Source organism: Silene latifolia, chromosome X, assembly GCF_048544455.1.
Source record: "Silene latifolia isolate original U9 population chromosome X, ASM4854445v1, whole genome shotgun sequence".
In the NCBI taxonomy this organism is placed as follows: domain Eukaryota; kingdom Viridiplantae; phylum Streptophyta; class Magnoliopsida; order Caryophyllales; family Caryophyllaceae; genus Silene; species Silene latifolia.
Window position 1 is genome coordinate 11,997,642 of NC_133537.1, and position 16,822 is coordinate 12,014,463.

Consider the following 16,822-nt stretch of genomic DNA (forward strand, 5'->3'; position numbering starts at 1 on the left):
CCCCCTTAACTCAACCGATATCCAATCCACTATTCAAATCTCTTGAAAAGGCCGATTTTTTGAATCCATCCACCTAAAAAAACTCTTTATAATCTTCCAAAATTCCCAAAAAACGTGATCAATCACCAACACTATCATTATCCCCTAGTCCCTTATTCTTTTTGGCTTAATTTTAGCTCGTTCAGCTCAGCCTGGGTTGCACGGACACGCCTAGTTTTGAGCGTTCCCGTGACGGACACCGTGTCGGACACCGACACTCGTAGGGCACGCCTGAAAACGTTCTGGACACGTCTTGAACCTTGTCCCCGGTTTTTATGTTAAAAGAAAACGTGTCGGACACGGTCCAACATGGTTGGACACGGCCCGTGTCCGATGGACACACCAAATAAGCAGTTTTGAAATCAAAATCTCACTTTATCAGTTATCACGACATCTCACTTTTCCATTTTCCCCTTACATCTCATTTATCCCCTTGTTTCTCTTGCATTGCGACGCCTTCCAGGCGAGCCCCTCGCCTGAGTCCAGCCACCGTCAGCCTCCCCTTCGCCGCCGGCAACCTCTCTCGCCATCTATCTTGCTTTTTCATTTTCCCTAATTTCTCAATCTATGTTTTATTTCTATATTAATCTCTATATATATTATACATAATAATAAGTTTCTAAATAATCAAATTAATGAAAATCAATCGTTATAATGATTATTATTGTTGTTGTTATTAAATTTGGGTATTTTAAATTTGGAGATTATTGTAGATTTTTCGGAAGTTAGGTTTGTTTCATTTAGGGGTAATTTTCGGAAGCGAATAACTGAGTTGTTATTCCGACTTGCCGAAAGAAGTTTAATGAATAATTACAATGGTGCATAGGATGATCCGTGAACTCCCTTTTTTTCAGCTTTTGGTGAGCATTGTTTGTCCAACTTATTTACGGTGCCTTTTAATGTTAATATATTTTGCTGAAAATATTCGGTTTGATAACTATGACGAATAGTATTGTAAGACTCGAATTTGGGTTTTTAATTTGGAACCTCTGATACTTTTTATTTTATTTTGTAAGACTTGAATGCTTATTTAAATTTGGGTTTGTAATTTGGAAATTTGTAGTTTTTAATCGTAATTTATTTTCGTAGTACAATTTTTACTCATTTCAGTACATTTTGCCCAAAGTTTTCCATTTCATACCCTTGGACAAAATAAGTCTAAACCTAATACTCTCGTTGTCTAACCAAACAACCTATCAAACTAATCAAATTTCAACAATCATATGTAACAATATGAATGTAAACAATTATCAATTCGTTGATTGCATGTCGGCTGATCAAATTAATGTTTAGTCGAATTTTGTTTTTAATTTAGTGTTTGTTTTTCTATTGAAAGACTACTGCTAAGTGCCTAGATGGAGATTAGTTGTTGGGTGGTTATTAACTGGCGGCAAGAGTAAGGGGACGTCGAGAAAGAAAAAGGCGCAAGCGGAGGCGACGTCGGGAGAGTGCAATGTACAGCGACGCGACGGAATTGTGATGTAGTTCACCGGTGGCTAGGAATAGAGAATGTGGTATGCTCGTCGAGACGGAATTGCCGCCGGTGGCTAGGAATAGAGATGGAGTCAGATTAGGAGGACGACAATAGGATTTTATAGGAAGATGGTAGTATGTGGTTGTTCACAGATTTCCTTTCTTTTTTTTTTTTTTTTTTCTTCATGTAGTAGTACTTGAATTTATTCGCGAAATTTATTTATTCAATATCGTAATGATCTAGTAATGCAATAAATTTATTCAATATCAAAATAATTTATCATTGTAGTACATGATAATAGATTAGAGAGAAACTAGAGAGAGAAAACGGAAAGAAAAAATGGGAGGGGTATAATTGTAACAGTGTACTGTGATAAGTAAAATGTGTACTACGAAAATCAGCACCCTTTTTAATTAAGACATGTTGATTTTAACGTATAAGACATTAATATTGATTGTCATTTTACGATTTTGTGGCCTTTAAATGACCAAAGTTTAGATGTTTATAATGTTCTTCAAATTCCCTTTATTTTAATATGTATATTGATTTTTTTTTTGCCGTGTCCTAAAAATTTTCAACTGTCGTGTCCATTTTCGTGCAACCTAGAGCTCAGCTATATTCCGTGCAGTTTAGTTTAGTATAGCTTCCTTTAATTTAATTTATTTCAATTTATCTCTTTCTAAATTAACTCTGATTCCGGATCATTCAATTCACCTATCTCTCAATCAATCTCAATTAATTCAGTTTAGTTAAAAGAACAGAGCAAGTCTTCTAATTTTGTCCACTCCCCAAATTAAAATACTAGTAAAAAAATCATTTCATTCTTATCATTCCATCATAGTACTCTCATAGTCCTTAACTCCTTAGACTCCTATCCCATGTGAGTTACAGTTCAACTTCCATTACTAGTAGTCATAAGTCAACCTTTGACTCCTTACCTCACCACTCTTCTCCTCCAACGCGTCATCCTAATTCCTCACACTCTCCCTTCCAAACCACACCAAATCACACCCTTATCCCGAAAACAAATTCTTGTGCAAGACGATTTTATATAACTAACTTCTAATTTAAGTCGGTTACTATTAGTATTTAATAGATCCGTTTTACACAATTATGACGACGGCGAAACCAAATCTTTCGCCGTCGCCAACCGAAACAATAAACCAACTACTCTCCGACCTTAACCTAACTTCTCCAACCTCAGAGGACACAATCCCATACGACGCACCACGAAGATTCTTATCCTACGCCCGCAGACTACACCTTCTGATCAACCACAATCTCCTGAGCGAGATTTCGTCCACGGCGTCCATTGCGACCGCACTTAAAGGAATTTCCGTTGACTTAGCTAAGGCTGTTGAGACGGTGTCGCTTTATAGAGAGAAGAGTAAGATTTACGTGTTGATTAATTGCCGTACGATGTGTTGTGCGTTACAAGATCGTACGGCTAGTATTGGTGGTTGGCTTGCGTTGCTGGAAACTGGTGTTTGTATGTCGTCGGACCTGAAGAAGAAGGTTTCGGATCTTTCTAGAGATATGAAGCTTGCTCAATTCAATGTACTTTCACTTTTACTCTTCTTATCTCTTTGATTTTGTAGTAATTATCGGACTCGTTTTATATTGCGGTTTATTTTAGAACACGTCTTTTTATGCTACATGATTCATTTAAGGGTGACGTGTGACGATAATAACTATAATAGGGAAAGTAACTATGTTGTAAGCTTGAGACGGTTTTGAGTAAGACTAGCATAATTTGTGCTGATTTTGTTAATTTGATGAACAGTTTAGCTGATATATTTTGAATTATTGATTGATTAATTGATTTACTTTATTGAAAATGAGCTAATTAGCTAATTTGATGCTATGTTTGGCATTTTATATGTTTTAGTTTACTTAATTCAATGTACTTTACTCGGTATCACGATAATTTTGTTGATTTGGTGATTTAATGTTATGTTGTTGTTTTCAATGTACAAGGCTAATTTGATGCTATTTTTGGCATTCAATGAATTTAACATTGAGCTAATTTGTTGCTATTTTTGGCATAGTAGTACTCCGTATGTTTTAATTTAGTTAATTTGATGAACAGCTCGGTTATTATCGCGTAATTATTGCTGTTAATACTGTTACTGTAGGAGTATATTTTGTAAGATAAGATTGTTAATTCTCAGAAGTTTTTCCAGATATTTAATACTCCGTAATAATTAATAAAGTTTCTATATTTAGTCTGTGTTGAACTCCTTGATTGATGCAAATTGTCTGCTCTTTACAAAACACAAACATGTTGAGTACTTTCTTTGTAGTTAGTCTATTTATTCGATCTGGAAACGTTTGTTTCTGGAAACAAGATAAAGATATGATTTCAGGCCAAATTGTCTGAACGTTGTTAGTCTTTTCAGTGTCTAATCATGCCGATGATTAGGGGCATTACATAATCGGAAAAGGCTTGCTGAAAGATTTCATCGTTTGTCTTAGCATGATTGTCACATTGTCGATTGAAGTATGAGCCGGTTTAATATTAGTTTACTCTCCAATCTCCATGTACTGATGTAACTCGATGGGGTGGGGAACATTTCAGTGTGCCAGTGTGTGTATAATGAGAAGTAAAAGTTTTATGGACGGTGTAACATTAAGTAGAAGGAATGTTGCTGGCACCATTCGAGAACCTAGAAGTATTGTTTTTAGACAGAAATGATTTTGAATGTATTTACTAATTCGTATTAAAAACCTAATTTTGGGTTCCGAAAATTGTCGTAGGTGACAGAAAATGAGGAAAGAGTGTACTGCACCCTACAGAGAGAAGGGCAAGGAAGGCCAACCACAAAACCAGTTCAGAGTGCTATGATTATGGATTTAGCACGAGCTTTAGGCATTGAGCCTAGTAACCATACTGAGTTATCAGAACACGTGAAGCTGTTAAAGAAAGATCTTGCTAGGTCAACTTCAGTGTCTGAAAGGCGGATTTTGATGTCATTAGAGAGAATCGTCAACAACTGGTCTGTTCAGCCAAACTTCTCAGCTCTAAGCTTAGATTTCGATGTTGAAGATGATTCCCAAATTTTGCCTTTTAAGAATTTTCTGTGTCCATTAACTAAGGAAGTTATGAAGGACCCTGTGGTCTTGGATTCGGGTCAAACTTATGAGCGTACTGCAATTGATTACTGGTTTCAGCGTTGCTTGGAGGATGGTCGTGATCCTACTTGTCCTGTGACAGGTCAAGTCCTTGACTCCTTGGAGCAGAAGCCCAACATTGGTTTAGCTGGGGCGATTGAAGAATGGGTTAACAGAAATGTTGAGATTCAGATCAAATCAAATCTAAAATATCTTGGTGAGGATCCTCCGTCCTCAGAATGCGTTGAACGAGTCATGGATAGTGTCTATAAGATATCAGAAGAGCATCCAGCTAGCAGATACAAAATTAGAAATGCTGGAATTGTTGTTCTCATCATTAAATTGATCAAGAATCGGTCCAAGAGCCTCAGCTCTAATTTGAAAACCAAGGCTCTAATGTCTCTACTGAGCATGGCAAAAGATGAAGATAGTAAGGTGACCACTCCGAACTTTACTGTGCTATATTGTTGGTGTCTTGCGCCTTTTTTTTCCGTGTGGTTGAGGTGGGATACTTCATATACTATGCTAAACTTCTGATGAAAAAGTACATAATGGTTTTGAGGGTTTTGGCTGGTTGGTTGGTGATGGGAAGTCTTGAGTTTTGGCACCTGTATACTACGTGACATGCTTTGATGTTGTTTTCGTTTAGTTTGTAGTTTTCACCTGTGTTACCCCGACTCTCCGACATGGGTGTCGTGTCTGACACTTGTCTAGTGTAGGATATGTCTATTTTGTGCGATCAATTTCTTGGTCTAAAGTGAAGTGTCGAAGTGTCGTGTCGGAGACATCAGGCGTCAGACACGCGACATGGCAACTAAGTGTCGGAGTAACATAGGGTTTCACTCTTCATTGCTGATATCGTAGTATGGGTTTATTATAAGCTTGTACTGTACAATGCCGACTTGGTTGTACTTTGTTGGAAATATCCATATTTAATGTTCGTCTTCTGACTTAATGCATGTATATCAGGCTGCAATGATTGAGGGAGGCATCACTAAATTAGCCGTGCATAGTCTTGTCGGAAGCACTGAAAAGGAGAAAGAAAACGCTCTGAAGTTACTGATTGAATTCTCAAGTGACAAAGATTATTGTGAAAAAATTGCATCTGAGAAAGGTGCATTTGTTCTACTTTCAAGCCTTGCCGAGAACTTGGAACAACCTGCTTTAGCGAATTTAGCAGAGGATTTGTTAAGATGTTTGGAAATGATGGATGAGAATGTTGAACATTTGGCAGCAGCAGGAAGATTTGAACCTTTATTGAGTCGCCTCTGTGAAGGTAGGTCCATTAATAACATTCGTCCTTGGTAATAGTGTTTCTTAAAGCTATTAGTTAAAGCTCGAGAGATTGAACTTCTAGCCTGAAAACATGTTATACCAGTAGTTTTTTACTTACTGATGTTCTCTATGATATTTAATACTCCCTTTCACTCGTGTAATCTTATTCTCAGTGAGTCTTGAAGCCTTCATTTAGTTATTATTCGTTTTGTGACAGCAGGTACTGAAAAGGTTAAAATAGAGATGGCTTTGTTGATTGGCAAGATGACGTTGACAAACTGCAGTAGGGAACAAATTGCAAGACGGAGTGCAAAAGTACTAGTTGAAATGCTGCACAAGCCGGAGGGGAGATTTGCGAGTCTCCAAGCATTGCTCAACCTTTCATGCTTGGATGACAATGCAACTATTCTTGTAGAATCTTTTATACTTCCAGCTGTCATAGACATTGTCCTTCAATCTCAGCACACCGTTCCTGAGCAACAGGAGCTAGCTGCTGCTATAATCGCAAATATCGTGTCAAATCCAGGGCATTGGGAATTGGCAGAAGTCGACAAGCAAGGACATTCTATGCTCTCCACCTACATTATTTCTAACTTCGTGAACCTGTTATCTCAAGTTACCCCTCAATGCCAAGCATCTATTCTTCAGATTCTTTGTGGAATTGCTTCTTCCCCTAAAGCGTCTGGTGAGTTCTATGTTACTTTTGCTTTATACTAGTATTTTTTGTCTATTGTTGGTGTGCAAATATTGCTCTGTTTCCTCATCATACCGCCTCCATTTCATTGAGGATTCTCCAAATTTCTTTGAACAGCAATCATTAGTTGATGGTATTATTTCAAACTCATACGAGTCATATCACGAGTAGCACTCCCAAACGACTATACCAGCTAAGCTAGCTGACATACGCAATGATCTATAAAAGGTCTTGGATTAGCAGGGAATTCTTTATGGTGTTGAATTAGCAGGCTAGTTTTCCGACAGTGTGAAGCTTGTTATGCTGTTATAATGTTTGTTCGATTCCCTCTCGCAAATACGAATCATATATCTCAACTCCCTTTCTTTTGGTATACCAGAACAGGTTGCAACTCAAATTAAATCTGGGGATGGCATCAAAACTATGATAAAATATCTTGAGCACCCCGAAACTCAACATAGAATCTTCACTTTCAAGCTTATGAGGATAATATCTGAAAGATCCGGTGAAGATCTTTTAGTTGAACTCAGAAGTTTGAACAAATTGGCGCTTCTAAGAGACAAACTACAAGACAACCAGTCGACAAACAGTGAGCGATCCGAAGCCTCCTGCATGCTTTCTAACCTACCCCTATCATCAGAAGAAGTGAAGACAGTTCTAGGGGTGGCTTTTCTGAAATGGACGATAACGACTCTGAAAGAACAGCCGCGGGTCCCAAACAGAAGAGTATCAAGATCATTGGCAAACATGTCAGAAGGGCTTCTTGGCCTTTTACTCCACTTTGCACGGAGCACAGACCCACAAATACTCGGTTGGGTCAGAGAGCATCACCTAATGGCCATCTTCCGGGATCAACTGAATTATGTTTCTCAACCAAGATGTAAGCAGCTGGCGATTCTTGGATTGCGATACTTGTCTGAATCTGGTAGAGCACTTGTTGCAGAGGGTGAATCCGATATTTTACCACCACAAGGATTTTGCTCCTCCATGGTATTCATGTGTGGAAGAGCAGTTCCCGAACCCTCAACATGTCCCATACACAATGCTCCCTGTGAACGAGACATCCAACTTTGCTTGCTCAAGAACAATTGCATCAAACCCCTGGTTGATTTACTCCTCGATGAAAACACAGATGTCCAAATTGCAGCCGTGGAAGCACTTTCGTCTCTCATTCCAGAAACGTCCCACAACTACAGGCGTGCCCTTGATGAGCTCGATCACCTGGGAGTGGCAGAATCCATAATTAACCTCTTCATTGACGTTCGACCTGGAGAACTCCAAGAAAAGGCCATGTGGATGGTGGAGAGACTGTTGAGAGGAGAGAGCACAAGCCAAAGATTCGCTCTAAACCAGTCCTTGGTTCGGGCTTTAGTGGAAGCTCTGAAACACGGAAATGCCGATACCAGAAAACTTGCACAGGATGCTCTTACTAATCTTAAGCAGTTATCTGGTGCCAGTGGGAAGATTTCTGGCCCGATCGGGCCGATCCGACCCTGGAGATAGTTGTTCAACTTCAAAACTTTTGTAATATGTTGACAAATTGATTTAGTGGGTGTGTTTTAGTAATTCCACTGCTCTTGTAAAATTGTGTTGTATACAAAATGTAAATGAACTCTCTGTTCCAATATTGCATAATGTTGATCTTTACTATAGTCCAAGTTTTAGGCATTAATGTGTGTTTCAACAATTTTTACTCAATTATTTATTGTACCAAAAACAATTTTTACTCAATTTCATTCCGTACCGTTTGAAGAACTTATCTTCGAGAATTATTAGTTTTCCATTTCATTTTTTTTGTTCCATATCAAAATACAATTGAGTGAACGAATTAATGAGGTGCAAATTTAAAAAGTATATAAATCCTCCTACATACTAAAATAATACAACTTCTTTAAAGTTTTCCCTCCAAAGTGCTCAAACTCATGTATGGAAACTGTTCCGGGCGTAATTCCAGAGCAAGTATAGTTACCACCCGTGGCTTGTTGAATGATGTCTTGAGTTGGATTCTCCCTTGGTCTTAATCGTTCCTCTCGGCCTCTCCTGCAACAATGAACGAACTGAGGGCTTGGCTTTGAGCCAAGCGTACCCACTCCGACGCCCAAGTCAGTAAACTTAGATGTATAAGTTGTATGCTAATCCGGCAGTCTCAACCCCGGTCTCGGCCAGCGTCCCTTTCTTATCCACATCGGATGCCCAATACACATCCATGTGGAGGGGGGATATGGTACGGCCTAAGAAAGACCAGGCAGGAGCAAAAGAAGCCGTCGCAGAAGAAGCGGCCACACGATCGACCAAGCCAGACACCGCCGGCCGGGGGCAATCAAAAATAACCGGCAGTCTCAACCCCGGCTTACTAGGCCCGGCGTCAGCAGAAGACATGTTTACAATGAACTTACAAAATTAAAAATTGGAAAGTTTGTTTGTTTACCTTGAAGAAAACGATCGCCGGAGTAACAACTATGGAAATTAGAAGACAAAGAAACCCTTGGAAGTTTAGAGAGAGGAAAATTTTGAAGAATGAAATTGGTGGGCAATTTCACGGGGCAACTGCCCTATTTATAGGGAAAAGCCCATGAAGCGGGACCAATCGAGAGAATGACCCATGAAGCGTCAACCAATCGTGCGTGGACACGTGTCGGACATGCAACCACGGGATGTCAATCGTTGCAACAATTGTGTCAATCAATGCAACAGTGACCAAACGTCTTCAACACGCCTATTCAAATCTCTCCGCCTATTCACCTTCCTCAAACAAATTCCCAAGCATCGCGCTCTCCGCCGGCCACACGATCGACCAAGCCGGACACCGCCGGCCGGGGCAATCAAAAATAACCGCGAGTCTCAACCCCGGTCTCGGCGGCGTCCCTTTCTTATCCACATCGGATGCCCAATACACATCCATGTGGAGGGGGATATGGTACGGCCTAAGAAAGACCAGCGGGGAGCAAAAGAAGCCGTCGGAAGAAGCCGTCTGAGAAAATTTTCTACAAACTACTTGCGCGAGAATATACGCTCAGACGTACATCGAAGCCCATACCACGGCATAGACTACGCTGGGGGCAAATTGATGGGGCATATTCTCGCACCGCCGACAAGTCAACATATTGAGCAAGGTCAAAGATATCCACGACAAGTCAACGACTTAGACGACCTAGCCGATCGGTCCATCGGCACTGTCACTGGTCTCGGCATGGCAACTTGCCGGTAGGGACACATACCCGCGTACTCATATCCAAGACCCTCGGCGGTGAGTCACCAGGGCCCGCCGGCCAGCCATAGGTCCCTCGGCCGAGGGGTAGATCAGTCTTTCCACCTGCTAGCCACTTGGCAACTTGGCCACTACGTGACAAAAGGTGAAGTCTATAAATACTCCTCAACCTTCATTGAGGAAAGGATCCAATCCAGAAATATACAACTTAACCTAAATACACTATTCATCTGGTATAATCTTCCTTATCTCTCTACAATATATTCCTAGCCAATTAGCATACAACTTATACATCTAAGTTTACTGACTTGGGCGTCGGAGTGGGTACGCTTGGCTCAAAGCCAAGCCCTCAGTTCGTTCATTGTTGCAGGAGAGGCCGAGAGGAACGATTAAGACCAAGGGAGAATCCAACTCAAGACATCATTCAACAAGCCACGGGTGGTAACTATACTTGCTCTGGAATTACGCCCGGAACAGAAACAAATTAGATTTTCATTTATAAAACTAATTTTTCATTTAAAATAATTTATACATAAAAACTGTATCTCCTATTATTAACTTAGTGACGAAAAAATTAATTTTTTTAAAATAATTTGATGTAGTTAAAATATTTTCATAAAATACACAAGTCATGGAATTATTCAATTCTTTTGATTAATTTTAATATAAGTTTGTTTTTTATAAAAAACTGCGAGATATAAATCTATAACTAATACACTCAAAATTAAAAGGCCTATATTCACCGCACATTTGCGCGAGATCTACACTAGTTCATATTATCATTGTAGATAGACTTGGCAAACGGTCAACCTGATCGGACTCGAGGTTGGGTTAACTTAGGCCGAGTTATTTTTGGGTTTGCAAGAATTCAGGGTCAAATCCAATTGGATCGGGTCATTTTTGGGTTTATTGTTCACAATTTATCGAGGGATAATGGTCAGTTTGCAACAATAAACATTCAGGTCACGCCATATTGATTTGGGTCAACTAGGGTTACGGATTATGGTCGGGTTAGGTACATAACGGAATATTCAAGTTGGGTCATTCAAACCGAGTCAGTTTTACCTGGTCTAACTGTAGACACCTCAAATTGTCACAGTTACCAAAGTACGTATATCTCGAGCATTGGGGTTTGTCAATCTTTACTAATTGTCGTCTCACATCTATTTTTGTGTTACGATTACTTATATAAAAACCGATGAATATGGGTTTTTTGGTAACTACTACCTTTTTACTACACGGTTTTAAGAACTACTATCAAAATAATTTTCGTTTAAAAACTACTACCTGTAAGTTTGATTTTTTTTAAAAACACTACCAAATCACATGCAAACCCAATAAAACACAATTTTAACCATTTATTTTTGAATTTCCATCTTAAGTTGTAAACTTTATCCCTTTAACACTACCAATACTACCGTTTGCCAATCAGTTTGGGGCAAAATCACTTTAAATTAGCTTCATATAATTCACCTATCTAACTTAATTAAGGTAAAAAAGTTGCTTAAACTTCATCAAATTAACTAGTTTAAGGAATAAAATTAACAACTTAGGACAGAAATTCAAAAATAAATGGCTGAGATTGTGTTTTATTGGGTTTGGATGAGATTTGGTAGTGTTTTTAAAAAAAAAATCAAACTTATTGGTAGTAGTCTTTAAGCGAAAATTATTTTGAAAGTGAATAAGCCTAAAAAAGCACATGGGGACAAAAAAAATGATTTATGCTTTCAATTAGGCATGGTATCCTATCTAACCCACAATTCAAAGTCTTTTTATATTCAGGTCTAACAAGTAACAACTGGTCCATGGAACAAGTATTCCATCCTCAAAATGGCAACCACAAATTACGGGGTAAGAGGAGGTCGAATGTACGCAGTTTTATCCTTGTGTAAACAATCTGAAAAAACTGTTTCCAAATTACCTTAAAAAAAATTTGCGCCAAGAACTGCATCGAAGAAACCACTACCTCACAGAAGAAAGAAGGACAATATATTTAGTAAGCCATTTTAAACGGTATTCTATCATCAAAAGAAATAAATGTAGGGTTCTATAGCACTTGTAAATAATGCTCCTTCCACTCACATATAAAGTTATGAACTTTGAACAGTTTTTTTCATGTTACCTTTAACAACAACAGCCAAAGGGACAATGCATGCCACAAAACCTTTTTTTTTTGGTGTCAAAAGGAATATTTTAAGTGGCACTAACAAAAAGTGATAACTTGAATCTTGATGATGGATAAGTACACCTTGCAAAGAAAGACAAATAGAACAAGTAACAGATTTCAGAACTACTTTACATTGAGTCACGTCCGATACTTGCAATTGAGTCGGAGTTAACATATATGACAAAATCTTATTGAAGACGGCGATATCCGTCACAAGCTTGTGACGGATACCATTTTCTCTCACAAAATACCCATGAGAGGTGAGTAGGGAAGCACATGGGGTGCCCCACCTTGTCCCCTCTCCCTATTTGTGAGAGGTCTTCAGCTTGTGACGAGATTAGCCCGTCACAAGCAAGACGTTTTGAACATATATAGAGTTACAAAATTGACACCTTGCGCTATTTCAAAGCCTGAAGATCAAGTGCACTGCAACAACCACCAACATTATCTACCAATGGCTCCCACAAATTACGGGATAGGGCCTCATAAGTGGCAAAAATGACTTAACATTGTTAGGACTTAGGACCATGCAATTTCCCAAATTTTTAGGGTGTCTTTAGATTGAAGGATTCGAAGGGAGGGATTTGAAGGGATTAGAAATCCATTTTTTGGTTAGCAAAATGAAGGTGGGGGATTTGAAGGGGAGGGAAATTGATCCCTTAATTTCACTCCTGTAAGCCAAATTATTTCCTCTCCAACAAAGGCAAAATTTGGAGGAAAAATCAACTCATCTATTCTCTTTCCTTTCCCTCCTTCCCCCTCCCCTCCCATTCCTTCCTTTTTTGCTATTCAAACACACCAGGGTATGTTTGAAATTTGGATTGAGTGATTTGAAGGGGAAAAGAAAGGGAGGGAGAGTAGAGGATTTAAAATCCCTTGTTTGGATAGCAAATGAAGGTGGAGAGAAATGGAGGGGAAGAGATCTGGAGGGATCCAATTTCCCTCCTCCAAGATTAATCAAAATCTCTCAACAATAGGCAAGATTTAGAGGAAAATTGTATCCAAACAACCACACTGCATTCCCCATCCCTTTCCCTTCCCTCCTCCCCCCTCCCCTCCCGTTCCCTCCACTTTCGCTATCCAAACACACCCTTAGGACCAAATGCCAAACAGTTCAACTGAAAAATTTAAGATCATTACTCATTACTATTAGTAGTACAATGTATAAAACAAAATTAGTAGTACAAATTTCACAGTAGTTGATCAAAAAAAGAAAACAATGCAAGGCCTCAATCAAAAGAATACTTCTGCAAGAATAATATCCTAAAATTCCTCAACTACTTGTATAAGAATGTGATTTTATTCTCTACCCCAAATCTTCTTGGTTGACGGCTCCCGTGGACGCTCTCTCGAACGTTTATTTAAGTAAAAATGAAATTAACAGATGTTAATCAGCAATTACTGTATCGTTAAGCCATCATCGGCTCCTGCTCCGCCCAAGGCGGTATCCTACTAGACCCACCATTGTTAAGATAATACTGCTGTTTCAACTGCTCTTCAAAACTGAGCTTGGCTGAAGTTATAGGTTCACCATCTTTTACAAGAGACTGAACCCAAGGAACATCGGGTTCAGGTTCGTTCCTAGGATTTTGAGCAGTCTCATTGGTTCGAAACCCAAATGAAGCTGATTTTCTGAGTTTGTTAAGCTCGTCTCCGTGGACTCCCCACTCTACTTTCCCGTCAGATGAACCCCAATCGGACAGATGAGATGGCGGCGTTCTGTCAGGAAGTCGGTTGATTGTGCTCCTGTCGATGAAGCTTTGACTTCGGTTAGCAAAAGACGCCAACCTGGCATTTGAAACAGGTGAGCCACACGGATCCATGTTGAAATGGGACCCAATCCTCACGGGGGAGGAAGGCATGCCAGTAGAGTAGCGCTGGCGGCTTGAGTTCTGGGACTGAACTTGAGCGAGCAAAGCTGGGTCCATAGATCCAAACACGTCATCAACGTTAGCGGGCTTTAGACCACCAAGCCGACCCATTTCCCTAGAGAAACCGTTCCAACTGGTAGGGGAGGACATGGTCAGACCAGCAAACTCATCCAACAATTGCTGACGTCGAACTGCAGCTTCAAAATCCATGTCCCGGGCATTCAGGGCAGCTTTTAACCTGCTACTGGGAAGCAGCAGGGCAGGAGGTGGCATGACGTTAAGCTGATTCTGCCATGCAGTGGCCCCACCAATTGGAGACGAGTTTCCAGAGGCCCCACCACGGGGACTGAATGATCCCATATCAAATGAAGGTGCACTAGATGAATATGACCTAGGAGAAGGAACGGCCGAGCCAGTGGAGGCATACAAAGGGCGAAGCTCCTCGGGTTTGTGTGCAAAGAAGCACACCCTCCTAGCACAACTGGTCTCATCCTTACAAAGACGAGTCCGGTATTGGGCTGGATGTAGCCAGCACTCAAATATACCATGAGCGTATTCACAAGCATCTCCTTTGGGACATGCGCCTTTGCGAAACTCAGGGCATGGGACACAGCTGTAATGGTACTTTCGTGGGTCCCTACGCTTGGCGTTCTCCCCCGGGTGGACAAACGGACACTCGGTCCAATCGTGGGAGTATGCTCTTGAGCATGGCTTGACCTTGAAGGTATAAATCCTGAACTCATCGGTCCCATATATACCGTTCTTTATGTCAGGCAACGAAGGATCAACCGGGTATTCTTTCTTCTCTGACCTGGGACTATCATTAGACGATTTGGGAGACAACCATTCTTCGTCTTCTGTTGGATTAACACCTTCTTTCTTCAACAGGTTATCCAACGTTTTTCTCTTCAACCTCGAAGAGAAACTTAAGCAAGGAGAAATCACATCAAGAGGCCGATTTCCATTAGAGTCAACCAGGGTTACATCCCCACCTGAATCAACCAGGAGCTGGATCACCTCATGGGAATAGAGGGACCCACCGGCAGCCGCACAATGGAGAGCAGTTGCACCATCTGACCCGCTTGCCCTATTCACGTCAACCTGGCCCGTTTGGAGGATATACGTTACAATATCCTTGCTTCCAAACATAGCCGCGACCATTAAGGGCGTCCTCTCCTCAAATCCCATCTTCTTTAACCCGATTCTTCTGCCATACCAAAGGCCTAATATGTCTATATCGTGACCCTCTTCCTCGACAGCACGCTTAAAGGTGTTTAGATCATCTGTTGCTGACAATTCGAGCAACATTAAAGAGGTTGGGAGATCTCCGGCTGAATCTTTCTTTCGCAACTCGTTCTCCATGACACCCTCAGCAGAAGACACTTCCCTATTTGAACCACTGCAGAAGAAAAGTTCCCTCTATTGCTTCTTATTCTCTCTTGCTTAACTGGAAATATGACAAAAGCAAATCCCTTTTGAGATTCACATCAAAGATCATACCCGTGTGATGACACGGATAGCACAAAGCCACAAATAAATAACCATTTTAACAAGATTTAGCCTCGTACGGAGCACTTATTAATCAATCAAAGACCCATTTGCTTGAAACCAGGAAAAATGGACATCAACTAATTGCTCATATCATCAATAATCACAGACGATAGAAAAACAACAACGACAACAACAAACAACAATTGCCAATATGGAGTGTATGCAACCTTACTTTTGTGTTAACACCATATTGAAATAGTTTCAGTAAAAAATGTTATCGGACGACTGCTACTTCACAACCAATAGAATTGTCAAAATAAGCCAGCAACAAAAACCAACTTCAAGATCAAAACTTTGATTAATCAGAACTAAGATGATAAAATTCCGAAAAACCCAAAGTTCTAATTATTTAAAATCTCATGCATCTTACTAATACAACCAATTTCTATCAAACCCCAAAAATCATAACAAATAAATTATACAAATACAAGCATCAAGTTGCACTTTTTAATTCAATTTCACAACAATTAATGAAGCATAAAGATTTACTCCCTCAATCCCTATCATTTTTTTACTTTTTTTATTCTTTGTGAGTGGTATTTTTATCCGATTTCACATCAACTAAATGAAGAATCATAATCCATGAACCAATAAGTTTCAAAACTTTAATCCACAAACATCTGACAAACAAGTTCACAAATAAGAACACACAAAAACTCAAAACAGAACACAAAAATTAAGATGAAAGATTGAAACTTGGATTGAATTCATAGCAACCCAACAACAAATAAACTGAAATCTATACAAATCAGCATAAAAAATCAATAATTAAGCATAATATTCAATAAAGAAGCATAAAAATTCAATAATTAAGCAAAAAAAATCAAAAATTAAGCATAAAAATCCAGACTTTATTAGAACCCATGATAATTATACAATAAAAAATAACAAGAACACCATAAAAATGAAATTAAGAACTAAAAAAAATTCCATTTTAAATGTACCTTGAAAGGTTACTTCAAAGAGAAGGAATTGTATAAAGAATTAAGAATGGAAGAATATTGTTTCAGAATTAATTATTTAAAGTTTTAAAGCAAAAATCCGCTTCCCTCTTCACTTAATTCAGCAACTCGAATGGTAAGCACACACCCCTTTTAACTCAGCACAATAACATAGACCAAATACCCATTTTGAAAGTGACATTTGGAGATGGGAAATATTAATCTAATCGTTCTGTCTTGATCAATTCTTTACGTTTATTTTCGACGTATTGTTTAATGTTATAAAACTAGTTTTGTTATCCGTGCAGTGCACATGATATTCTTATATTTTCTTAGAATTTTGACGTTTATTTTAACAATTAGTCTCACTATAGACGGATATATCCGTGTAAAGGGAAAGACGGGTCAAATATGCTTAAAGTGATGACATTTTTGGGGCTCCACCATGCAACTTGTTGCTTGTCTTATGCTTAAAGTAAGTGGATATTTGG

The 16,822-nt window shown here is 39.3% G+C and overlaps 2 protein-coding genes across 3 annotated transcripts; one reads left to right on the forward strand and one right to left on the reverse strand.

Moving 5' to 3' along the window:
* The first annotated feature begins 2,292 nt into the window (after positions 1-2,292).
* On the forward strand, positions 2,293-8,261 carry LOC141622887 (U-box domain-containing protein 44-like). 2 transcript variants are annotated; one of them, XM_074438913.1, is made up of 5 exons: positions 2,293-3,070; positions 4,271-5,059; positions 5,594-5,900; positions 6,117-6,584; positions 6,973-8,261. In XM_074438913.1, the coding sequence occupies exons 1-5, from the start codon at positions 2,627-2,629 to the stop codon at positions 8,094-8,096; spliced, it is 3,132 nt and encodes a 1,043-aa protein (XP_074295014.1). In that variant the 5' UTR covers positions 2,293-2,626; the 3' UTR covers positions 8,097-8,261. The 2 variants fall into 2 exon arrangements, with proteins under 2 accessions (XP_074295014.1, XP_074295015.1); XM_074438914.1 differs by having other exon boundaries at positions 6,120-6,584.
* Positions 8,262-13,087: 4,826 nt separating this feature from the next.
* On the reverse strand, positions 13,088-16,504 carry LOC141622888 (zinc finger CCCH domain-containing protein 66-like). Its single transcript, XM_074438915.1, has 2 exons — positions 16,335-16,504; positions 13,088-15,286 (listed from the first exon to the last, which is right to left on the reverse strand). The coding sequence occupies exon 2, from the start codon at positions 15,199-15,201 to the stop codon at positions 13,378-13,380; it is 1,824 nt and encodes a 607-aa protein (XP_074295016.1). The 5' UTR covers positions 15,202-15,286; positions 16,335-16,504; the 3' UTR covers positions 13,088-13,377.
* Positions 16,505-16,822: the final 318 nt, after the last annotated feature.